The 26,289-nt window shown below is 43.4% G+C and overlaps 1 protein-coding gene across 2 annotated transcripts in view; it reads left to right on the top strand.

Moving 5' to 3' along the window:
• Positions 1–26,289, top strand: part of TMEM232 (transmembrane protein 232) — a 593,400-nt gene that overhangs the window by 231,539 nt on the left and 335,572 nt on the right. For both annotated transcript variants that reach the window (XM_075601904.1, XM_075601914.1), the window contains exon 11: positions 19,758–19,936. In XM_075601904.1, the coding sequence (XP_075458019.1) occupies positions 19,758–19,936 (179 nt within the window). The remainder of the gene's footprint in view (positions 1–19,757; positions 19,937–26,289) is intronic.

Here is a 26,289-nt window from a genome sequence, read left to right on the forward strand (position 1 = left end):
AACAACAATGGACAAAGCTCACCCAATACACAACAAGTCTCTCAGTCAATATGCAAATCTTCAATCAGCCAGCTCTGTGCGTCTCTCTCTCTCTCACTCCCAACAACACAGAGAATGATTAGCAGTACACGTTGCCTTTAAATATGGCGCGCAATCCAATACATGCTTGTTTCGCCTGATTCAGCAAGATTTGTGATTGGGCAACCTATCAGCACCCCGCCACGCACGCCGATACACCTGTGTGTGATCGGCTAATCATCGTGAGAGTGGGCGGATTTGTTTTCGGGTTGATTTTGAATGTATTCGGCACTTACTGCATACGGAGAGGAAAAATCGCCATTAACATGACTGATCGGTAAGCTTGCCGATTTCACTTAATCGACGCTTACTGCATGAGGCCCTATGTTGTATCTCACCAGACCTACTCTTGATCGCCGTGATTTGGGACCGTTTATGCACCCCTCTTAATTTAGTCGCTAGAAGTCTGTCTGCCTTGTTCCCTTTATCATAATATTGTTGGTTGGTCCATTTGAGGGCTTTCTCAACATCCTCCAGCTGGATTTGTCTAAGTTTTGCTCTAGCTGTTGTCAATGTTTTATATATTTTTTTTGAGGGGTTAGCTTTATGAGTTTGTTCTATTATTTTGATATCATCCGTGAGCTCCTTTATTAGTTTTTGGCGGGCTTTTTTCCAGTGGGATGCGATGGAGATAAATTTCCCTCTAATGGTTGCCTTATGGGCTTCCCACAGGATTGCTGGTGAGGAGACGGATCCTGAGTTTAAAAAAAAGTAGTCTCGAATGGCAGTTCTGATCTCTCTTTCTATCTCAGGATGGTTGAGTAGTGAGTCATTTAGCCTCCATGAGTAATTTATTGTCTTTTCGAAGGGTGTTGTCAATGTTATGGTAATCGGGGCATAATCAGACCATGTGATCGGTCCTATGTCGGAGTCAGTTGTTGCCGCCACCACATTTTTTGTGGCCAGAAAGTGGTCTATTCGAGAGTAGGTCTGGTGAGGTGCTGAGTAGAAAGTATAGTCTCTCTGGCCCTGGTGTTGGGATAGTGGGGGGGTGGGTGGGGAGGGGGGGGTGGATGGGGGGGGGGGTTGACGGAACCTTTCCAACAATATAGGCCTTTCACATTTTTGTATGCTGCATCTATTATACCACTCTTTGCTATAAGTATGCAATATATTATCTGGAAATCAGCCAAGGCAACTTTTGTTTTCTTATAAACCCTTGCGTCCCCTGGGTTCTATTCCAAAGGAAGGCATAGGTGCATATATCACATTGCGTTTAATTCACAACTTTTATATAGTACCGGGGGGGAGGGGGTGGGTGGGGGGGGCATGGGGGGTAGGGGAGGGGGGGGGCAGGAGGGGTGAGGGGAGGGGGGTGGGGGTGGGGAGGGTGGATGTGGGGGGGGGGGGGGTTACGGTTCCTTTCCAACAGTGTGGGCATTTCACATTTTTATGTGCTGCGTCTGTTGTACCACTCTATACAATAAGTATGCTATACACTGTCTGGCAATCAGCCTAGGCATATTCAGTTTTCCTATGAGCCTTTGCTTCCTCTAGGTTCTGTTCCAAGGGAGGACATAGGTACATATCGCTTATTGCATACATTTTTCAACTTTTGTATAGCACCCGGGGGGGGGGGGAAGGGAGGGGGGGAATGGGGAGGGGGTAGGGAGGGGGAGGGGGTCGGGAGGAGGGGGGGGTCAACGGAACATTTCAGGCAGTACAGGCATTTCACATTTTTGTATGTTGTATCTCTCATACCACTCTATGTAATGAGTATCTTGTATACTGTCTGAGAGTCAGCCAAGGCGTATTTAGTTTCCTTGCATGCCCTTGCTTCCTCTAGGTGCTGTTCCAGGAGAGGCATAGGTGCACATCACACATTGCATATATTTTTCAACTTTATCTAGCGTCGGGGGGGGGGAGTGGGTGGGGGAAAGGGGGGGGGAAAGGGGGGGGAAGGGGGGAGGGGGGAGGTAGGGGGGAGGGAGGGGGGGAGGTTGACGGAACATTTCAGGCAATACAGGCATTTCACATTTTTGTATGTTACATCTGTTATATCACTCTGTCCCATAAGTATGCTATGTGCTGTTTACGGATCAGCGAGGGTACTCATGGCTTTTCTATGTACTTTTACTTCCTCTGAATGTCGTTCTAGAGGGGGGAAGTATAGGGGGAGGCATAGGGGCATTCCACATTTTATATATACTTTTCGGCTGTGATTCATGGGTTTATGTACATCACTCCCATGTACTGTGGACCTGGGTTTTGGGGGTGAGGGGGAGGGTGGGGGCTGGGGGGGTGGGGGGGTGGGAAAGGGAACCAGGGTGGGGGGGGTGAGAGGGGGTGCGCGGGAGAAAGGGGGGGACGTGTGAATGAGATGGGGGGAGGGTGGGGAGGAGGGGGGGGGGAAGGGCGGGGGGCTATGTGCTTGGGTTAAGGCTGAGACGGGGGGAGGGGGGGGGCCGCGGGGTACTTTCTATGATATAACATTTTATTATATTACTCACGGCCTCCAGGGCGCAAAACCTCAACTTATGTTTGTGCGTCCTTTAAAACAAATCAGGTGAACTGGGTCCTCGGGGTCGCAGTTGTACTCCGTCTCTTGAGCCAATGCGTTTTTGTTGGTTCGGGCTCTGCTGATTACTTGTTGATGGGCTGTACCCCCCTCCCCCCTGTGGGCCAAAAAAAATCATCCCGTGGGATCGGGACTACCGGCTGAAGAGGGGGGTGGAGCGAACACCCCTGCGGCCTAAACTGAAAAACTGGAGATCGGGGCATAGCAGAACAGGGCCTGGAGCTAGACCCTCATCGCAAACCGGGATTGGGGAAACCACGATCCTGCTCCATCCGGTCGAGTCGAGTGTGGACCAAGATTTCAACTCGGCTGGCGGGATCAGCCTCGGTGCCATCGCGGGAGTAGATGACACGTGTTCCAATGTGGGTAGCGGTTTCCAGTGTCGTCTTGATCGGGAAGTCAGCGGCTTCTCTTCAGGTACAGCTCCGGCCCGATGGGATACCCTTCGGTGTAGTTGTGGGTCTCCTCTCTCTCTCGGGGTCATGAAGGGGGGTGTTGTTTGGTTGCGGTGGCGGCTGTTACTTACTTGTCTTTGGAGTGCTGGGCCGCGATCCTCTCCGATGTCCGGGGTGGGTCTCCTGCGGCGTCTCCAGATGGCAGGTTGCCCGGTAGCCATGCCTGTGGAGGGGTTAGGCCCAAGGCCTTTGCAAATGGGGCCATGTCCGCGGGGTATTTCAGGGACAGGAACTTTCCGTTTCTGTTCACCGAGATTTTAAACAGAAAGCCCCATCTATACTGTATTCCCTTCTCCCGAAGCAGGTTAGTCAGCGGCTTTAACTCCCGTCTGCGGTCTCTTGTTGCTTTTGACAAGTCGTTGTACACTTGTAGTGTCTCGTTTTGAAAAGTTATTTCTCCCATGTCCCGGCATGCTGAAATAATTCTTTCTTTTGAGGTATATTTATGCATTTTTATTATGATATCCCTTCTGCGTTTTGGATCGTCAGACTTGGGTCCTAGCGCACGATGGGCTCTGTCCATTTCCATCTCCTTTTCCTCCATCTCCCCGCAGACCAGATTGAAGAACTCCAGAAGGTAAGGCCGGATCTGTTCTTGCGTGACTGACTCTGGAACATTCCTCACACGGATGTTTTGTCTTCGGTCACGGTTTTCTTGTTCTTCCATGCCTTCTTTGAGGAGGGAGATCTCTTCACCCAGGCGGCTGATCTCTTCTTCCGCTTCTCCTTGTCTTTGTAGGGATTCGGAGAGCTTATTCTCTAGGGTAATGGTCTTTTCTGTTAGCCCTGAGATTTTCTTCCTTATATCGCTCACCGCAGACCGCAATTCCGTTTGGAAGGAGGTTTTGAGGGTGGCAGCCATTCCTGCCATCAGTTCCTCCAAATATGCCCTGGTTATTGCCTGTTCTGGGCTTGTAGAGGGGCTTTCTCTCGGCTGGGTCTTTTTCCCTGATTGGGATGTAGCGCCATGCGGTCCGCCGCCATCTTGGGGATTCATAGTGCTTGCTTTCCCTCGCTGAGACGGTGAGAAAAATTTGGTAACAGCCTGGTTATTCGTTTTTTTTGTTTTTGACATTCCCCTTCTGTTTGTCTATCTGAGGGGACTATTTTCGTCCATAAATTTTAAGTTTAAGTGGGGGTTTTTTCGCTGTATAACCCGCGGGTTTCAGGAGCTCCTCTAGCAGCCGTCCATACCGGGTGACGTCACCGGAAGTTCCCCCTAATAAATATATTTTTTCGGGAGACCCCTCTTGATAATTTTTTCCTGTTAAATGGATATTGGTGGTGCTCTGCAATTCCACCTTTTTCTCCTACTTGTCACCTCTGTGGCCTCTCCTATTCTAAAAGAGTGAGGTGTGAACCCAGCCGAGTCGAAGCCCAACTGCTAGAAAACCTTTCTGAAACCTCAAATAAACTGTAATCGTGTAAGAATTGCCCCATAAAAATGAACAAAAATGAGTCCTATAACCGAGGTCTATTAACGGCTCTAATCACACTCACAGTACAGATAACTTCTAGATCAATAGCTGCCAATGAGACCAACATCCCCCTTCCCTGCTAGTCAGTCTTGGATATCCTAATTAAAAACCTAATTTCTACCTGATATACCACCACTTAATTCCACAATAACCCCCCAGGCTTTAAACTTGAAGCCAAAACTCATTTCCCAACCCTCCACACCCTGAAAAATGCTAACATGAAGGTGGCCTTAAATAACCCCACCTCAATACTAGAGAAGTACACTGCTGTCAGTACCTCTCATAGCCGTACCAGCAGGCCTGGTGACATTGTCGTCGTCTTCTGTCCCCTGAAGATGTTATTCTTCTCCAACCCACTAGCATCAGCTTCCCTAAAAATAACTTTGTCACATCCCTTAAGTCATATAATTTACAGAAAAGGATATGACCACCAACTTCTTTTCCAAGGAACCGGGAGAGATCCCCTGCTCTGACAGCTCCCACAAATATGCCCTAAGCCCTCAACCAGCTCCTCATGTGCCGCTGAGGCTCCAAAGGCTTCAAGAAATTTACCCCACTCCCTCCAAGCCCCCTCGCATGATGCATCCACTTCTGGTGCTAGCTCCTGGGAACAACCCCACCTTAGAACAAAAGTGCATCAGCTATGTTATTCTCATTCCCCGGAACAGGCTTTGCTCTTAAATAAACGTTCCCGTTTAGGCAGAGGAATGCTGTACTAATCTCAGCAACTGCACTACAGGGGGAGTGCTGCCTCTTAACATTCAGCACCTCTACCACTCCCATATTATAGCAACCTTTTATTGCACAGCAGCACGCTCCACGGCTACCACCACCAGAAAGAATTTAAAAAAGCAGGCCATGGACCAAACTTTCCTCCACCCAGGTTCTGAACAGTTCTCCACACACCAATGACCGTGAGAAAATGCCCTAAAACCCCAAGATCCAGATGCACCCATAAAAAAAGCTGTGTGTGCTGAGCACGCGCATAGTAAGTGAAACTTTTTTGTGTGTTTTCGTAGCTCTATACTCTTTAGAGCACGATACTCACGCACTCTTTCTGTGTTAGTCTTAGCCATTTTTATTTTTGAGATTATTTTGAGCGTAATTTTATTTCTGCGTATAACTGTGAATTCCTCGTGTGTGTGTGTGTGTGTGTGATAGTGTGTATGAATGTGACTGTTGTGACAGTGTGTGTGTGTGTGTGTGTGTGTGTGTGTGTGTGTGTGTGTGTGTGTGTGTGTGTGTGTGTGTGTGTGTGTGTGTGTGTGTGTGTGTGTGTGTGTGTAATAGTGTGTGTGACTGTGTGTGTAATAGTGTGTGTGACTGTGTGTGTAATAGTGTGTGTGACTGTGTGTGTAATAGTGTGTGTGACTGTGTGTGTAATAGTGTGTGTGTGTGACAGTGTGTGTGTGTGACAGTGTGGCTGTGTGACTGTGTGACTTGTGACTGTGTGTGACACATGGGGTGTGGGTGGGTGGTCAGCGCTCCGTGTCCTCTTCTCCTCTGGTGCTGCTCCTGCCCATGCGTGACTCCTGCACATCATCCCTCCTGCACATCACCCCTCCTGCACATCACCCCTCCTGCCCATCACCCCTCATGCATATTCCCCTGCACCTCACATATCCCCCTGCACCTCACATATCCCCCTGTACCTCACATATCCCCCTGCACCTCACATATCCCTCTGCACCCCACATATCCCCCTGCACCTCACATCACCCCCCTGCACCTCCTCACCTCACATCAACCCCTGCACCTCCCCTCACCCCCCAGCACCTCAGATCATGGCGGCAGAGCAGGCAGGACTGCGCGCACTCGCACGCAGCAGGAACCGGAATTGCTGCACTGCTAGAGCGTGCTGTCTTGAGAGCGGGCTGAGGGGGAGAGCGGGCTCGGCTAGCGGCGGAGAGGGAGAGTGGACTCGGGGAGGGAGAGCGGACTCGGGGGAGGGGGAGCGGACTCTGGAGGGAGGAGGAGGAGGGGAAAAGCCTCCGCGGGCCACACAGTGAGTGCCGTGGCCCGCGTGTTGTGCAGGCCTGGCGTATGTAGTGGATGCGGCGGACGATTCTGCGCATGCGCTGCCTCACAGCAACGGCCGATTGTGCGCATGCTCGCACAGATAGCTTCCTGGCTGTTATCGATGGACGCATTAGAGCATGAGGGACCCGGCGGTCACATCTGCGCATGTGCATCCATATCCCTTGTCTGTGCGGGCATGTGGGGGGAATGGCGGCCGTTAGGAGCGGTGCCGGCGGCCGTTGCTGCCGCCGCATATGTCAGCGGCTGTGTGGGGGGAGCGGCGGCCGTTAGGAGCGGTGCCAGCGGCTATTGCCGCCGCAGCATGTGACAGCGGGCGTGTGGGGGGAGCGGCGGCCATTACGTGACGTCATTTCCGTTTCACATTTTTGTCTCTATGTCTCCAGTTTTGTCCCATCAAAATTGACTAGGTGCCACTAAAGAAGTTTCACTTCAAAAATTTCTAGATCGCTGTTTGACACCTCTAGTTCCAGCCATAAAGTCCACCCATTAAATTATTTAAGATCAACCTGCCACATAACCAAACCATCCCATAATGGTTTCTCACCTTGATGAAATGATATGGCTTCTTAATCCCTGCTGAAGTTAAGGCCGTCGTTGGCAGGGCACTACAATCAAACGCCAGAAGTGACTACAGCTTCTTCAGTGTTATCTTTTTTGCCGTCATTGCTCACTCAATCTTCCCTTGTAACTCCACTAGCTTGTTCCCAGGCAATCTACATACTATTTCAACCATGTTGATCTAAATTTCTAGGAAAGCAAGCTTTGTCGAATGACGCTATAACTTTCCTTTTGCTAGTGGTATCTCAAAATTGGTCGTCAGCTCCTGCAATCTTCTTAACAAATGCTGCACATCCCAGACCCTGCAGGGCCAACAAATAAAAAATCAAGGTAGTGCAGCACCCCTTGGTTTGTCGCCACCTGCCGAGGAACCCAGTCCAAATTGGAACTGAAACAGGTGGTCCTCGCTACCAACGATCCATTATTTGTCAAACGGATTATCCAACATCAGATAATGCATTCGGCTGAACACATTATCTGACATCAGAACAAATTTTCCGATAGTTGTTTGCAGTACGGATTCCGGCAGATAACCGAGGCCTGCCAGTAGTTCAAATTAAATCCACAATATTTAACAACCCATTGGCAGTAATCGATAAAAAAAAATCCCCCACAAACTCGCACCCAATAGGTGAAAACAGGATGGACTGACAGCAACCGAAAAGCCGACTCAATGTCCGTCTTGGCCAGCAACGGACCAGGACCACTCCTTCTCACCAGCTCCATTGCCCTATCAAGCAAAGCGTATATCACCCTGCATATATCCTTGTCGATATCGGAATTAACAGCCGCCACTTCTGGATATGACAGATGGTGTATAAGATCGAAGGCACATGGGGTCCTTCTTGGGAACAATACCCAATAGTGACACCCTCAGGTTGGCAAATGGAGTCATGAAATGGCCCGGCCATCCACCCCAAACCCACTTCTTTCTCTAATTTGCTGCAAACTACCTCACAATGTTCTGATGCCGATTTTAAATTCTTGACTCTTTGACCTGAATGATTCCGTAAATAGGATCCAGAACCCCTTTCAGAAAACCGAGTCATAATGTCCTTCATCTTCCTGGTGAGCCACTCCTCCATCGTGTTGGCGCTCACTGGGTTGTTGGCCTTCTTCACAGCATCTTATCCGGGAACCAACACCTCCCTCATCAGAACTTCACTCCTGTCTCCTCTAGAAGCTGAAGCAGCAGAGTGCCCAGATGCAGCTGGATCATCAATAACTGCACAGAGCCAGTCAGACCCCAGCGTGCAGATTTTTTCTTGTATGGCAGCCAGAAACTGCCTCTGTTACATCGGGGGAAGCTCATAGCAACTTGGACCAGCACCAGAAGCAGGAGGTGATGCCGCACGCTATGGTCTCTTTGGCAGCATCTTCATCCTCAGAGGAATAGCAGGTGAAGAGGGTGAGAACTTCTAATCCCCTTACCTTTATGCCCTCCCCTTGTTTCCAGCTCCCTAATGCTTACCTAATCTTCTCAGATAACTTTTAACTCCTCAGTGCTGCCTCAGACCTCAACCCCCCTCCGTCATGCCCTCCTCCTGATGGGCACGGGGGGCTCTTTGCAAGCGTCACCTATGGAGCTGTAATCACTTAACCCCAGAAGCTTTGGAAATCTACAACCAAGCACTTTTCCCTTTGCTTCAAGTTTTTCCTTTCGGAGATCCCTGGATCTACAGATGCAGTGGCCGTTATCCAACTATGCCAAACTAAGTGTACTTTACAGGAACAAATCCTCCCTATGTCTGCTGGTCAGAAAGCGTATCGCACAGCAGATGCTAATGCCAATTATCGACTATGGAGACATAGTATACGTCTCAGCACCCCAAACCCATCTTAGCAAACTTGGAACTAGATTGGTCATCACTTGAGTCTAGGAGCAAAGTTCCTCCCACACGCTGATCTCTATCTGAATGAGCTTTTGTACAGATGCTGTATTGTGCATTCTTCCATCTGCTTCCATGGATCAATCCCGATTCTATGGACACAGGAACCTGCTTTCTTCTGCTGTGCCGACCACGAGAAAGCGAAAGTCGGAAGCTCTTTCCAAGTCAAAGTCAAAGGTGCCTAAAGAAAAGGTTCTGAAGGCTCCCAAAGCAAAGAACCCTGGCCCTTTGTATGTGAATTAGAAAATGGCCAAAATCAACGGGGATCAGCTTGTTTGAACGGTCCCCAGAAGTGCCCCTGCACCCACCTAAGCCGAATCCGACGTCCCAGACTTTTCACTACCATCACCCACAGCCATCGATTCCCAAACATCCGCACTCTCTGACCCTTTGTCCACTGTGGCGATGAGAGGGTTAATCAAGCCATTAATACAGGCATTATACCCGGCTGATTAACCCTAAATCACATGGGGAGTGAAGGGGTTTAATGTCTGTGCATTACCTTGATGTGTTTTCCCCTGGACCCCCTTTATTCTCCCCATTTTGCAGCCTTTTCCCTGGCTGGAGTAATAGGGATATATACAAACTGTAATATTGGTTTTCAGACACAAGATGACGTTGTGAGCGCCGAACCAAGCGCTGATTGAAGACGCATGGCTGTGTATGGGAGGACCACTTGGAAGTTTAGATATCCATTTCCAGGCTCTAGACCTCGCAACTGCAAGGTCAATTGAATAAGTGTTTTGCAGTTAAACTAAAGTGGATACTGTCAAAATGTATCTCTCATCTTGTTAGCGTCCTGAGTTGAAAGGGAGAAAGTCTATTGATGTAGGAACTAGGTTAACCACGGAAACCACAATAGACACCTTTCAATTAAGTACGCTTACTCGAGATCCAAGTGGGCTAGCACTCTGATTTTTGGAGTGCAGCCCAGATAAAGAAACCATGCACCCACATATAAAGTTTATTCCCGTAACATAAGCAGAACACATTGTTTTAATAAACTGTCATATACTGTTAGTTTTAAATGTACAGTCGGGGAAAAACTTTTTCTGTAAACCCGGAAAAAATCCTTTAGTATGTAAATATGCTAAGGGTGAATGAGCTGAGGGTATTTTCCTCCCTGCGCTTCAAAGAGCCCCTGCTGAGTGGAAGACTCTGAGTCTAGTGAAGTACAGGGTTGAAAAGCCTCAGAGATTCCAAGTGTGAAAATGGCCGGGAAGTTGCTGAGTGCCAGATCCCGGTTCTCAGCATGTGCCATTGACACCTTGGGACCAAACCCTAGACTGGGGGTCGCCAAGTTAAGGGTGGTCCCCCGGTATGGTAAACCGCATAGTTGTCAGGCTGCCACATGCGCTTTGCAAACCGGAAAGCTCTTTTTGCCCGTTCTGCAAACTCCGGGCAAATCGGGAATTGGTGGTTTAAATGTTCCCACGGAGGGGATTGGGCGTGCATGTTAGAGATATGTCTGTGAAACCTATAAACCTGCCTGCCGAGCTATCCCCTGTGTGATTCATGACTTATCCAAGTACTAAGAAAAATAGAAAAGCGGCGCCAGACCAATCACATAATGCAAGGCTAGATGAAATAAAATAAAAAATATATATTAAATCAATACTTATAGTCCTTCAGCTAAAGTCCAAGGAGGTTATTCAAACGCCTCGACAAATAAGACGTGTAGAAAAAAACAGAGTCCTCCAGCGCATTGTTCTATTTCTTCATCTCCAGCGTATATGTAGGAGAGAAACAAGATCACTTTAAATGACAAAAAAAAACATGAGGCTAGAGAACTTAACACTTGCCTGTGCTTAGTTCGCACTAGATGTACTCCTCCATGTTACTTTTAGTGGTGACTTGAAAATAGAGAGGAGAAGAATATGGCATAATAACGGTTTAATCACAATAAAATATAAAGATAAAAGGTGCACTCTATGCCAACCTATGTCTAGGTTCGTGGGAGGACCAGATCATCTGGTCCAACAATAGCTATGGCTCGAGCCTCGTACTGTACCGTCGCTACATAGACGATATCATAATCATCTTAAAGGCGATCAAGACACACTAATGGCATTCTTTGACGGACTGAATATTAACAATCTTAGGGCCTCATTCAGAAAGCATCGATAAGGCCCTTATCGAGCACTTATCGACCAAACTGGCTACTCGTACTCAGTAAGCCTTGATAAGTGCTCGATAACGGGCTCTATCGATGCAAAATTTTTTGATCAAAAGAAACTCTCCAATTGAGCGGCGATCAGCCGCTTATCGCCCATTTTCGGAAGGATCATAAACTCGCGCGATTCTAGTACCCGCGAGTCGGCTGTCGCAGCCTATTGCAGCCCTAAAAGGCGATCTTCTCCCCAAATCCAATTCACCTAAAAATTTAGGTAAATTGGTGGGGAGAGGCTTCAAGGAGCTGCGATGTGTCGGGACTTAGAAAAAATCAGGCCCTTTTCCTGCCTTGGATTGATGCCGGGGGTCTCCGGAGCTGATAGCCATTAATAGCAGGATATCCTCTCCATAGGAAAGTAATCAGCGGGCACTGCTTGGACAAAAAATGTCAAGAAGGCTGGACTGTGCAAAAAATATAAAAGCCTTTAATGGTTCCCGGCAAACATGGATAAAAAAGGGGAGAAGGAGTCCCCACTCAGCGCTCTGATGCGTTTCGTCCGCACAGGGACTTTGTCAAAGTAGAGGAGAGGATATCCTGCTACTTTATTGCTCACAAGCCTGAGCACGCCAACTGGAACAGACCAATGAAAGAACTGAGTAAGTTTATTTACAAGGAAATTTGAAGGGGCTCTACCCTTTCATGAGTGTTTCTGTTATGATAGCCATTAATACCAGCACTGGAGCCCCCCGGCATGCATCCGATGCAGGAAAAATGCATTTACAGCAACTTCATTACCTTGGCGGCTAACCGCTAAGGCAATGAAGGGATTAAACACCCATGCCAGGCTTACTGTGGCTAGCGAGGGTGGGTGAAGGGGGAATTTGGCCCTTAGTGGCTGTTTAGGCCTTGCGGGGGAGTTGCGGGGGGACTTAACCCCTTCATTACCTTAGCGGTTAATACCGCTAAGGTAATAAAGGGGTTAACCCAAACGCTACCCACCCGCAAGGTCTAGACACCCATCCTTAGGGCTAATACCCCCTTCACCCATCCGTGAGGCCTAAGCACCCACCCCGGACTGACTATACCCACCCTGTACCCATTGAGTAGTATAGTGGTACATCATACCCATATAATAATAATATGGGCATGATAAGCCTCTATAGCACTTAATGGGCACCCTAATTACAATACATTAATACACAAGACACACAATAATAAAACATAACTAAACTCCACCTTGAGAAAGAGCCACCGGCTCGAAACGCGTTGGTGGGGGCCTGAGGGCTCCGTTTTTTGTATTTTTGCACTGATCCAATAAACTAACATTTTTATCTGGGTCCCACTCTCCTTAGTAGTTCATTTTGTTACCAGCTGTGCTCCATCTCTCCTTCCTTTGGATAAACTCCAAAAAACCACACTTCACTAAATAAAAACAGTAGCCAGCTAATCCAATGAATACAAGCATTAACAACATCAACAATGAATTAATTAAACCATTAACCAATCAAAACAATTAATTCCTAAAACAACTCCGAATTATTTTATAAAGTAACCAATCCAACCACATACAGGTAAACCCCGTTATAACGCGACCCGTTATAACGCGATTCGGTTATAACGCAGTTTTCCCGTGGCTCTCGTTTAAAAAAAAAATTAAATATTTTTTTTTTTGCACACTGCACACACTCTCACTGCACACACTGCACACACTGCACACACACGGCTCACTGCTCACACTGCACACACTGCACACACTGCACACACTGCTCACTGCTCACACTGCTCACACTTCTCATACTGCACACTGCACACTGCACACAGCACACACTCTCACTGCTCACACTGCACACAGCACACACTCTCACTGCACACACTGCACACAGCACACACTCTCACTGCTCACACTGCTCACACTACACACTCTCACTGCACACACTGCACACTGCACACAGCACACACTCTCACTGCACACACTGCTCACTGCACACACTGCACACTGCACACACTGCTCACTGCACACACTGCTCACACTGCACACTGCACACAGCACACACTCTCACTGCTCACACTGCACACAGCACATACTCTCACTGCACACACTGCACACTGCACACACTCTCACTACACACAGCTCACAGCACACAGCTCTCACAGCACTTAGATGTCAGCAGCCCACTCCCCCCTCACATGTCAGCAGCCCACCCCCCCTCACATGTCAGCAGCCCCATGTCAGCACACACTCTCACTGCACACACTGCACACTGCACACAACACACACTCTCACTGCACACACTGCTCACTGCACACACTGCACACTGCACACACTGCTCACTGCACACACTGCACACTGCACACACTGCTCACACTGCACACTACACACACTGCACACACTCTCACTGCACACACTGTACACACTCTCAGTGCACACAGCTCTCACAGCACTCAGATGTCAGCAGCCCACCCCCCCTCACATGTCAGCAGCCCACCCCCCCCTCACATGTCAGCAGCCCACCCCCCCCCTCACATGTCAGCAGCCCACCCCCCCCTCGCCATGGGAAGGCAGCATGAATATAATAGGCAGTGGTCGACAAATCACCAAAAAATCTACTCGCCGAACAAAAAAATCTACTCGCCACCTAGTACCACACGTGTGCTGCTTGCGCCAATAGGAGCTCACCACGATGTTAAATCCACTCGCCCGGGGCGTACAAATGTATAGGTTTGTCGAACACTGATAATAGTGTCACTATATATATAATTATCTCACTTGTCATGTACAGCCCTGCCTGAGGCATCCCTTTAAACCCTTCTCCTGCCCAAGGGTACCTGCAGCTTACTGCCTGGCCTATTGCTGGTTAACCCTTTCGTTGCTGGATTTAACATCTTTTGTCCTTCAGCCGCCATTTTAACACCACACACACACACACACACACACACACACACACACACACACACACACACACACACACACACACACACACACACACACACACACACACACACACACACGCACATTTATTTACCCCCCTCTCTCTCACACACACAGTTTTACCCCTCTCTCACCTTTGCCCTCTCATTCGTCCTTCCTGTCTCACCAGTGTGTCCCTGTGCACCGTTCACATCTGTCCCCCGGAAACACACTCCTGTCCCGGACTTTCCGGCCGCAGGAGGAGAGGCAGCATTGTGTGTCACATAGACACAAAAACACGCAGCAGGGGCAGCATTTTGTGTCACACACAAGGCTGGGAGGGAGGGGGCTGGGAGGGAGGAAGGATGAATCGCCGCCATTTTTTAAAACTTTTTTTAAATTTATTTATTTAATTAACTGGTGCCCGGCCAGAGTCATCGCGGGCCGCACAGAGAGGCCAGACCGGCCGCATGCGGCCCGCATGTTGTGCAGACCTCTTCCTTCCTTCCCTCCTCACTCCCTCCCGATCAGGTGCGCGGCGGCCATTTTTTTTTTAAATTAGCGCGACCCCGTTACTAACGCGGTGGTCTCGGGGTGGACCCCGAGGACCGCGCTATAACGGGGTTTACCTGTAATTACTAAACCAACTCAAAATTAATAGTAACACTAACCAATCAAACCAATTAATTACTACAACATTAATTAATTAATAAACATTAAAATACAAAGAAATAAATTCAAACAATATCTGAAATAACCATAAAACGCATTAGCTAACATAATACAACATTAACTGAAAATGAACACCAATCGCAAACATTTTATTACATTAAGCAGGAAAAATACAAACAATTACATCCACATAAGAAACTGACATTAAAAAAACCAACAGCAATACCAAGCCAGAAATGCCCCCCAAATATTATAATAATAATGTATTAATCTGTACCCTAAAGTGGTACAGATTAATATATTATCAGTCAATGTGCCTCCCCCAAAAAAATCAAAAAACACATCCAATGAAAAAACCTGTAAAAAGAGACATTTACAAACATTCAATATATTACTTACCATTAGAAGCGGTGGCCCTCCGACTCCCGGGGAAACAGGAAGCTCACGTACCTTGAAGGCCTCCAACAGCATCCAATGCCATCCGCCATGAAGATCCGGATCAGGTATCCAAATCTTCTTTTTTCTTTCTTTAATCACCTTCTTCTATCTTCATCTGTCACCATTTCTTGATCGTCTTTATCTTCTATCTTCATCTGTCAATCCAAAAAGCCACATGGTTGTCTCGTAGTCTTATTGGGCTCAAATGAGGCGTCACGGCCTTAAATAGGGCTTGTGACGTCACATTTAGCCTCAAAATGGTTAACAGCCACCTGATTGGCTGTTAAAACCATTTTCCGACTTTAATTATTTTTTTTTAATGACGTCACATAAAGGGAATGATGCCAGCCAATCAGAATGGCAGTGCTTCATTTGCCTTTAAGATGACGTCACTAAATCCAAAATGGCCGGCGCCACATGGTATTTCAGCCAATCAGAGTGTGGAACGTGACCGGGACATTTCCTTGCATAGGAGATATCGGCACCCCATAAAGGTGCCTGTATCTCGGGAAGCAGGGGGTCCCTGGACCTGAAACCAACGCGGTTCAGCTCCGGAGACCCCCTGCACTATCAAAGAAATTGATATTAAAATAAATTATTTTCGGGCGACATTTCCGCTGTGAGAGGCGGCTCTCTCAGAGCCGCTCTCTCTGCAGCAAAAATGAATCGCCGGTTTAGGCCTTTTCAGAGGCTCGATGCTCGCTGGCAGCAACTCGCCCGTTTTGGGAATTTTGCTATCACAGGTAATCGAGGCTTTCTGAATACTGTGATAGCAACCCCCAAAAAAACAGAATTTTAAATGCCCTGGCGATAATTTTTATCAACCTTCTCTGAATGAGGCCCTTAATCTTAAATTTATACACAATATTAGTCCAACCAGTGTAGAGTTTCTCGATCTACAGATCTTCATCGAAAGAAACAAAATACAGACTAAAACATATTTTTAAACAGTCAATTGTAACAATTACATAAGTGCAACCAACTGTCATAAGAAAAGCTGGCTGGACAACGTGCCGTATGGCGAATTCAGGCGCCTAAAGCGCAATTGCACAAAAAAGGAAGATTACGAGTTACAGATCGAACCTATGAGTAAGAAATTTGTTGCGAAAAAATATCAGACAAAACATCAGCGGTGTTGATTCACTCACCTGCGGGAGCAGATACTATTTGTGGCGGGGATACTATCCCAAGCTGCATGTTTATATTTGCCAAATTGGAAGATTTGGATATCCTATATAGATCTTACAAAGATACCTTTATACACACAAGTCCTGTGAGAAATCTGTAAGTAGAAATCTCATAGGGACATCTTGTTCTAAGATAACCACACCACTTGAACAGACATATCTGCACTATATGCTTGTGTTTGTTCTCTTATATATACCTGCGCTCCCCAGTATCCTGTCACCAAAACAATAAATAATGCCATACAAAGAGTAAATGATCTTGATAGATCCAATATGTTGAAATACAAAGATGCCACACTGGAAAATATAACAGAAAATAGGAATATCCCGTTTCTAACCACATGTAGTACACAGTCTAATAAAATCAGAGGAATTCTTAATAAACACTGGCATGTGCTGCAGAAAGACCAGTGGTTGAAAGAAATCATTGGCAAAAAAACAGATGTCATTTTTTCAAGGGCACCAAATCTTAAGCAGAAATTGGTGCCAAGTTATTTAACCACCAAGAAAGTTAAATCAAACCTCAAAAGGATTTATTAAATGTCTTAATTACAAAGCTTGCAGGAATAACAGGAGCCAAGAGACAAAGATAAAGGAATTTAAAGGCAACATATCCTCTCTAAACTATACTATTAAATCAAACATTACGTGTAATAGTAAGGGTATTATATATGCACTTGAATGCAGCTGTAATTTACAATATGTGGGTAGAACAATCAGTAAATTAAAAACAAGAATATGTGATCATATAAGGAACATAACAAATGGACTGGAAACCCACAGTGTGTCCCAAAATTTTAAACTAAAACATAATCAGGATCCAGGGTGCTTGAGATTTTGGGGGATCGCGCAAGGAGGGGAGGAGACTTCATTCAAAATTTTTCAAAAAGGGAATCCTTTTGGATATTTACTTTTCAAACGCTAGCTCCATTAAGACTAAACATAGACATGGAGATTGCAGCCTTTCTCTGACTCTATCCCCACTCTCTTTTCTGAGTCTATATCCTACTAAATTCTAAGCATTTTATATCTTGGACCATGTTCCATTTTACAAGATTATTTATATTGAAACCTCTTTTAGAACCGATGATCAAATATTGTATGCCTATATTGTTGGACACTAGCCCATTTTATATTAGTAGTGTATAGGTTGTATATTTGTGGTCTAATAAGATTTTATTCCAATAGGTTAATATCCATTTTAATATTTGTATATTATGGTTTGACACATCCCTTAATAATTGAATTGAACCCTATCCCTTTTTTTTAAAGTCACTGCATGTATGTAACTCTGCTTATTGGCTGTAATATTAATGGTAGCAGTAATTACAAGAGTTATATTCAGCATTGTGATAGAAGCAAAATCTTTGGCATCATGTACAGTAGAAACAGCTGAATAAGAGATTAAACTGACAGCTGGGAGGAGCTAAAATGAGACTGAAAACTGCTATAAATATGCTGTATTACTCCTACCAAATTACATTACTGAGGAAGCCAACAGGTGAAACGCGTTTGATGTTTTTTGGACACTATGAGCCACCATAGCTCTGGGAGACAGTGCTTTTCCCAGCCAGCACTAAGAAATCAGCAGATACCAACACATGTGCAGACCAAGACCAAGAAGAGGAAACCAAGCTGTGCACAAGCCTGAGGGAGCCTCTGCATGTTGTGGGGCTAGCTGATGACTGGAAGCTGGAACGGTGACCGCACAGAGATCCCAGGAGAACATGTAGGAATTCCCCACCCCCTTGGTGCAGAAAATGCTCCCAGCAATACTGCCAGGTAAGACACAGTGCTCCATGCATGCCCAGTCCCTTCACCCACAACCTCCAAATTTTTTTTTAGCATGCATCATTTTGTTGGGTACAATTTGATTAGAGCTCCTTTTAGCTGATAATCCAAGGAAACAATTTTCCCAATATAATGTAACATTGTTGTGGCAATACTAACTTGAAAGTCTGACACTTAGTATACTGTAGCAGCACTAATACACACTGGTTGAATAAGTCCTGTATGAGTAGCCAATTACAATTAATCAGTGACTCTTGGAATAGATCATGCTGAAAACTTGATAGAAGATGTACAGTAGGTATATTTTAAGCATAATGTACGGTGCGATTGATAATATTGAAAATTGTCTCTTTCTTTACAGACCCAAGTCAAAGAAGCACCAGCCATTGTGAAGAAGCGAAAGACAAGATTGTAAATTTTGAAGAAGAGGCGACGTTGTATTTTTGTATTATTATATTTTCCTTTATTATCCTGCACAAATAAAAAATGTCATTCTTTAAATATACTTTTTGGTGTGTTCATGATTTTACTGTCTAGACACTTACAGTAGTACTATACCTAAAGTTCTAAAGGCATTTAAATATATAAAAATGTGTTATTGTTATACTGTACAGAATACAGTATGTACAAAATACTATATAAATTTAGAAAATAAAAGTGGTTTTTACTATTTAGATAAACTAACAGCAGTACTTTCATGCAGTACTATACACTCTCAGTATTGTACTACTATCTAGCAGATATCTAGCTCCTCCATGAGGAAATGCACTGTATCTTACTGTACAGTAATTTAATTAGGAAACTAATGAAACACATGCGCAGAAATGTGATGGCACGCATATGCGTTTCAACAATGTTCCAATTTGCCATACATGCATGCGCAGAAATGTGATGACATACATATGCGTTTCAACAAGGTTCCAATTGCCATACATGCATGCGCAGAAATGTGATGACACGAATATGCGTTTCAACAAGGTTCCAATTTGACATACACGCATGCGCGGAATAAACATTTTACATTCGGAAGAAGAGACGACGTATTTTTGAATTATTATGTTTTCCTTTATTATCCTGTACAAATAAAAATGTTAATTCTTTAAATATACTTTTTGGTGTGTTCATGATTTTACTGTCTAGACACTTACAGTAGTACTATACCTAAAGTTCTAAAGGCATTTAAATATATAAAAATGTGTTATTGTTATACTGTACAGAATACAGTATGTACAAAATACTATATAAATTTAGAAAATAAAAGTGGTTTTTACTATTTAGATAAACTAACAGCAGTACTTTCATGCAGTACTATACAGTCTCAGTATTGTACTACTATCTAGCAGATATCTAGCGACTCCGTGAGGATGGTAGACAGTGTTGAAGATTATTTTGCTATCCGAAACATTACGACAATTGGATTGTTCTCTGAAAATTCCTTTATAGGGTTATTTCACCTAATGTTGTCTTCACCATGCATTTGGGTAAACAACCAGCTCTTTACTTAATTCATTCTTGCATCAAACGGCTTCCCGAATGTATGCATTTATCTGAAGAGGAATGTTGTGTAGGTGTTATGTGTAAATAATTATTTTATCTTGAACTTTAATGATGAATTTCAAATGTCCTTCATAGGTGACCAAGTATTGTGGGTTATTCGTTATGGTGCTGTCTATAATCTGGTTAAAGTCTGCCATGCACTACGTTCAGATGTGAGTCGCGATGGTCTCAGAAATGCAATATGGAAAGCATTGTACAAACAGAAATGCACTGAAAGTGATAGCCGAATCCAAGATGCTGTAAAAGTTGCTGAGGTATGTAAATAAAAATGGATAATGTGTAATAGCTAATAATAGCTTTTGTATTTTATGATTCTCTCACAAGCAGTTATTTTACATAAAAAAGTATTCTTGGAAACCGTGTTTTATTAAAAGGTTACATGCAATGGTATCACTTAATACATGTTATAGATATTTTGATTTTTAAGCTGTCTATTGTAGCAAAGTTTTTAATTAACATTTGATGTATAGGAGTTATTGAATTTGCCTGCATACAGAATTAGTTATTGACTAACAGGTTTTAATATAACATAGAAGTAGTGATTGCTTGAAAGAGGAGAGTGTTTGCATTTTCAGGAATGTAATTGAAGTATGATATTTATGGAATTATGTTCCTACATTCCTGCATTCAGATAAATTCACAGGTCAGAGCACTAACATGATCAATGGGGAAAACAGCCTAGGCAACGTGCTTTGGCGACAGGAGAAATGATGTTGGTGGATATTAGACCAGGGTTATGAGGAAATGAGGAGCTCAGTTTTAGATAGTTTTAGTTTTAGATAGATTAAGTTTGAAGTGGCAGAACACCATCCACAAGGATATAGAGTAGCCAGCAATGACAAACTTTGAATTGGATTGCAGGTGTGTGGTTGGGGTTGGATAGATTTATCTGAGATAACACTTAAAGCCAAAGGAGTTGATGAAGTGATAGTGCGTAGAGAGAAAAAGAACGGAACTTGAATAGGCAGATGAAGAAATGTTGTCGGCAAAGACAAAAAAATTAGAGGTATGATGAGATCTTGGCTAGAGCTTGGTTACGAATATGGTGAAAGAATAGAATATAAAGAAGAGTGATCAAAAGTATAGAAAGCAGCAGAGAGATCAAATGGGAAAACACAGGGAAACATTACCTTGGCATTTTGCTTCATGGATATCATTGGTTACTTTCATAAAGACACTAAACTGTTTGAGCCATATGAAAGCCAGATTGAAAAGGGTCCAGGAGGCCATGGGAGTTAAGAAAGTTGTTCATTCAAGAAAACATGAGATGTTTATGCAGCTTTCTTTAGTCTATAACCTAATGGTAATAGTGTACAGTATATGTGATTTAATATATGTCCATAAACTTGCTGATAATAGAAGAGAAATATTAGTAAAAAAGAGAATAGGCAGGGAATTATTTCTCTAGGATGAGAGGTAAATAATTCTAAAAAGTTACAGGGAATAATATATGTGATAAACAAAATGATAGACGTACAGTATGAGCATGACTACTCTGTAATAGAAGTTCCATGGCATAAAGATGTTGCCAGTGTTATTGTGTATGTCCCGCAGCAAACACGCCACGCCAGGGAGACCATTGATTTGAATTAGCCATGCCAGCGAGTGCAATAACGTTGACTACATCTGTACATAAAATTGGTGGTGCAGGTACCTGATGAATGGTACCTTGATGTTGTTCCAGGCTTTATATGTTTTGGTCAAAAGATTTAACTAAATGACCCATACCTATGAGAAGAAAAAATATATTGAAATTAATCATATATCTTGTAATATTCAATGTGCATTGGGGCTGACAAAGAAGATGTCACAATGCTCACCAAATGAATCAATATTGGATATTTTAGGTTGCCTATGTTGCCAAGATTGGCAACTGGTGCTACCTATGTGCTGAGATAATAATGGTTTATCAAAAAGGACAGCAGTTGAAAGAATAACTGTTATCCCAAAAAGAAGCACATTTGAGTGGTTCACTCTCAGGCGGTTAAAACTTAACTTTTATTTCTGCAAATATAATATATATGTACACTAATAAATTTAACATGAATGTTTGTTTAAAAATAAACAAATAAAATGACAGGGTGTGAAGTATAATTATTTCTGCTGTGGTTTGTCTTTTGGTGATGGATGTGCAGTGTAATCTATGGCTTGGTGGAATATATTCACCAATAGACAAACCTGTAATATTTATACATATTATTACCAACATTAATATGCAGGCTATGACATTGTGGAGATTAGCTTAAAATAATTGGCTGAAGAGTAATAATTGGCAGTGATGTTAGAGCTGCGTCATGCTCCACATGACTTTCATATCTAGCATATAGATTTCTATCTCCACTGCACCTCAACACCAGACACCCCAGTATTGACATCAATTCGACAATAATTGTCATCTTTCACAAACCCCAAAACACATGGAGATTAGTGTAAATTAATGTTGAGGAGTAACAATTGGCAGTGATGTTAGAGCTACGTCACACTCCACGTGACTTTCATATCTAGCATATAGACTCTTTATCTCCATTTTGTATATACATCTTGCACTACAGCACACTACCATTGGATCACCCTCCAATATTATACGATCTCACCTTAACACACAATAACACTACCATAGCAGAAATAATTATACTTCACACCCTGTCATTTTATTTGCTTATTTTTAAACACACATTCATGTTAAATTTATTAGTGTATATATTTATATTATATTTGCAGACATAAAAGTTAAGTTTTAACCGCCTGAGAGTGCACCACTCAAATGTGCTTCTTTTTGGGATAACAGTTATTCTTTCAACTGCTGTCCTTTTTGATAAACCATGTCTACATCTGTATGCACAATTGTAAAGAGCCATAAAGTTCTTGCTGCCATCTGGTTCTTTATCTAAATAATTTAGATATTTATGTAATACTGTAGAACATAATTCAGATTGTATTGTTAGAAACTGCAGTGTCAATGCATGAAACAAATCATTAATTTTTCACAATGTTTGGATATCTTGGTTTATTTGAGACATGAAAAACAAACAAACTCATGGCTGTCGAATATGGGGGGGGGGGGGGGGCAGACATAATAGTATTTCCCTGTGCCATTGGGAAAGAACTGCAGGTAGCTGGTAAGCTGATATTGAGCTGCCACAGCAATGTGCTTATTTTCCTGCAGCTCTGTGGACTGCTACATCAGTCATTTTTAAATCATCCAAACGATATAATTTCACCTATTGCCATGCAATGCCTTACTAACCGCTAAGGTTAGTAAACAGAGGATTAACCCCCACCATCACCCCCCAAAAAGCCTAATCACACTCTCCTGGTCACTCAACCCTTAACACCCTTTCCCCCCCACACCCCAACAAACATAACTCCGCCCTGTTGAGTTATGGCCAAATGTAGCTAATAGGGCTTTTAGACACTTTAAGTACTAAAATATAAAAATAATACAAAAAACACATTAACATTATTAATACAATATCTAAAAATTAATTGAAAAAAGCCCTCTAAGCATAAACCCTCTCAATGTGAAGACAAAAAAATACAAAAATGCAAAATCAAGCTCCATGGCCTATTATAATCCAAAGGCCCGATGGCTTATTTGTAATTAGGCCACAGCCTTGGGCCAGCAACGATAGATTCTCAACTTGACCTGAAGCCCTTGAACCTCTGTTTCTTGAAGATTCTTCTGCGATAGCCCTAGCCAGTATAAAGTGTGAAGTCCCTCGTAGAAGACTGAAAATTAATACAGAGGCCACATCTGGTGACGTCTGAGTGAAGGAAATAAATAAATACTACAGAAGAACTTTCAACCAAAAGTATCCAGGACTATGGGTCAAGTTGAGGGTCCACCGTAGAAGACCCTTGGTTGTGTCTGGATTACAAATAGGCTATTAGGCCTGGATTTTTGGGGGTATGTAAAAAATAATAATAATAATAATAAAAAAATATATATATATATATATATATATATATATATATATATATAGCTAATGGAAATATTACTGTATGTTCATTTACATGTCTTAGACATGTCTGCAACCCTGTCTTTCACCATTATCGCGCAGCACACAGCACTTCCACTGCAGCAAAGGATTCTGGGAAATGACATGCAAATGAGCACACAGTGCCACCTTTTGTCTCAAGCTAATATATTACATGAGCAACCCTTAAGCCAATGCATGCTGCTTTAAACACAGCTTTTAAGCATACGCTGGGGTGAGATGCAAATCCACTCACAGACATGTATATATATATATATATATATATATATATATATATATATATATATATATATATATATATATATATATATGAAAAACAAAACAGAGAGCGCACGCCCCATAGTGTGATACTGTAACATTTAATGTAGGGAAGGATGGGTGGGGGAATTAAAAACACTCACAACGTACAAGATAAAATTAGGCAGTATGTGATTAATAATCACCACCAGGCAGGTCCAAACCGCAGCAAAAAGGGAGTACACGAACAGCAGGAATCAGTCTCCCAAGCAGTACTGTCTCTCCGGTTCACTCCAAATCCTCCAAAACAGTCTGGTATCAGAGTTTGCCTTCATATAATTCCATGTGCTCCTCGGCCGTAAAGGATACACACAACGTGATGACGTAGTGTCGTAAGGTACGTCCCTGACGCGTTTCGTCGCAACAAATGCAACTTTATCAAAGGGAATGTCCCTGAACAAGAATGGCAATGTATAAGTACTGGAGGGTCTCAAACTTGATTGGTAGTTGTATTAAGTGCTAGTACCTCCCCTAAAAACGAGCCACAGCTTATCAGAATTGAAATTAAACTAAACCAATTCAATTGGGCTATTATTTGATTAAAATCCAATATATATAAATAATTATAAAAACGGACTCTCCAGTAAAGATATACTGCCATATGTTTTAATAACATAGATTCATAAAATATATTGCTATAAATGAATTAATAATAATACACTGTGTGATAAAGATTACTAAAATCAATTGCATAGCAATCTATAAATGCCTTAAATGTTACACTAATTTTTACATAGTATAGTATATAAATTTACCTAATGGTTTAAAATTGCTTTAAAATTGAAAAAATTCTTCTTATATGTTAGCACTTACATGATATACAATCCAAAACATAATTAATTATAAAAAAACAACAATAGTACATTCATAAATGCACAGGTGACTTTTATAATATCTAGCAAAGACAAAAAATATATAAATTTATTTAAAATGTCCACATAAATCAATTATATTGTTAGGTTCAGAAGGAGGAAGGAATGGGAAAAAATATAGATATATATAGTGTGGGGAAAGGATTGGATGGTGGGGAGGGAGGGAGGGAGGGGGGAAGCTTTTAAAGGCCTATGATGTCACATTTTCGTCATGGTTCCCACGGCCCTGATTGGGCCGTGAAAACCATGTGTTTTGGCCAAAAAAAAAAAAAATGATGAAAAAAATGGCTTTGCTTCAATTGCCTTTAAGATGTCGTCATTAAAAGAAACATGGCCGGCCTCACATGGTACGGTAGCCAATCAGAGCGTGGGAAGTCTATCCCTACTCTGATTTGTTCTAGTACCATGTGACAGGCTTCCAATGACGTCATATCCGTTCTTCCCCAAGCCTCTGTCACATGGTCTACTAGAGCCAATCAGAGTTGGGATGGAGTTCCCATGCTCTGATTGGCTGCCGTACCATGTGAGGCCGGCCATGTTTCTTTTAATGACGTCATCTTAAAGGCAATTGAAGCAAAGCCATTCTGATTGGCTGTGCTTTCATTGCCTTTAAGTGACGTCATCATTTATTTTTTTTCGGCCAAAACACATGGTTTTCACGGCCCAATCAGGCCGAGGGAGTGCGGCTAGCATGCCGGGTCATCCCCAGGCTTGCGGAGCTAGCCGCACTCAAATAAAATGTGCCGCCTCTGTATATATATATATATATATATATATATATTGTAGACGGACATTCACAGAGGTACACAATTGGAGTCGTTATAATGTGAAATTATAATAGGCTTTATTGTGCCTTTTCCTTTTCATCAGGAAATTATCCAAACACAGGGGGGAACAAAGCTTCCATTCACTTGGGAGTATTTCTAGTGAAATCCTTGCAATTTGTTCACATCTCCATTAGTTAAGCATTTCTCCCATCCCAAACACATAGCAGGAAAATACGCAGATATAAGCAGTCTCTTAATAATGAAAGTCTTATCTGTTTATCAGCTGTAGAGTAAGCTTCTCTGCTCTCCTGGAACCGCACCCGTGCGTGCACAGAAAAATACCAGCATCCAGGTTTAGAAGTCTTATTGGGTGTCTTGCAATCAGCTCTGCTGTGTGGCTGGCAGAACTCAAGACATTGTGGTGTCTCCAAAGGTCAGCTCTCAGTCAGAGCTAAGGAGTCAGTCACTTCCTGTCTCAAAAGCAGGCTTTTTGTAAACAATCTAATCAGGCAGGTGGTGTTTAGTAATTAACTACCACACTGCTAGATTAAAGGAACATTACTGAACAGGGATAAGTCCCCTGTTACATACCTCCCCTGTTTGTGGGAAGCTCAGGCTTACCACGGCCAAAGCCCATCCTTCCACTCTCATTCTAGATATCTCTGTGACTTGA

The sequence above is a fragment of the Ascaphus truei genome, chromosome 1, assembly GCF_040206685.1.
Source record: "Ascaphus truei isolate aAscTru1 chromosome 1, aAscTru1.hap1, whole genome shotgun sequence".
Lineage (NCBI taxonomy): Eukaryota > Metazoa > Chordata > Amphibia > Anura > Ascaphidae > Ascaphus > Ascaphus truei.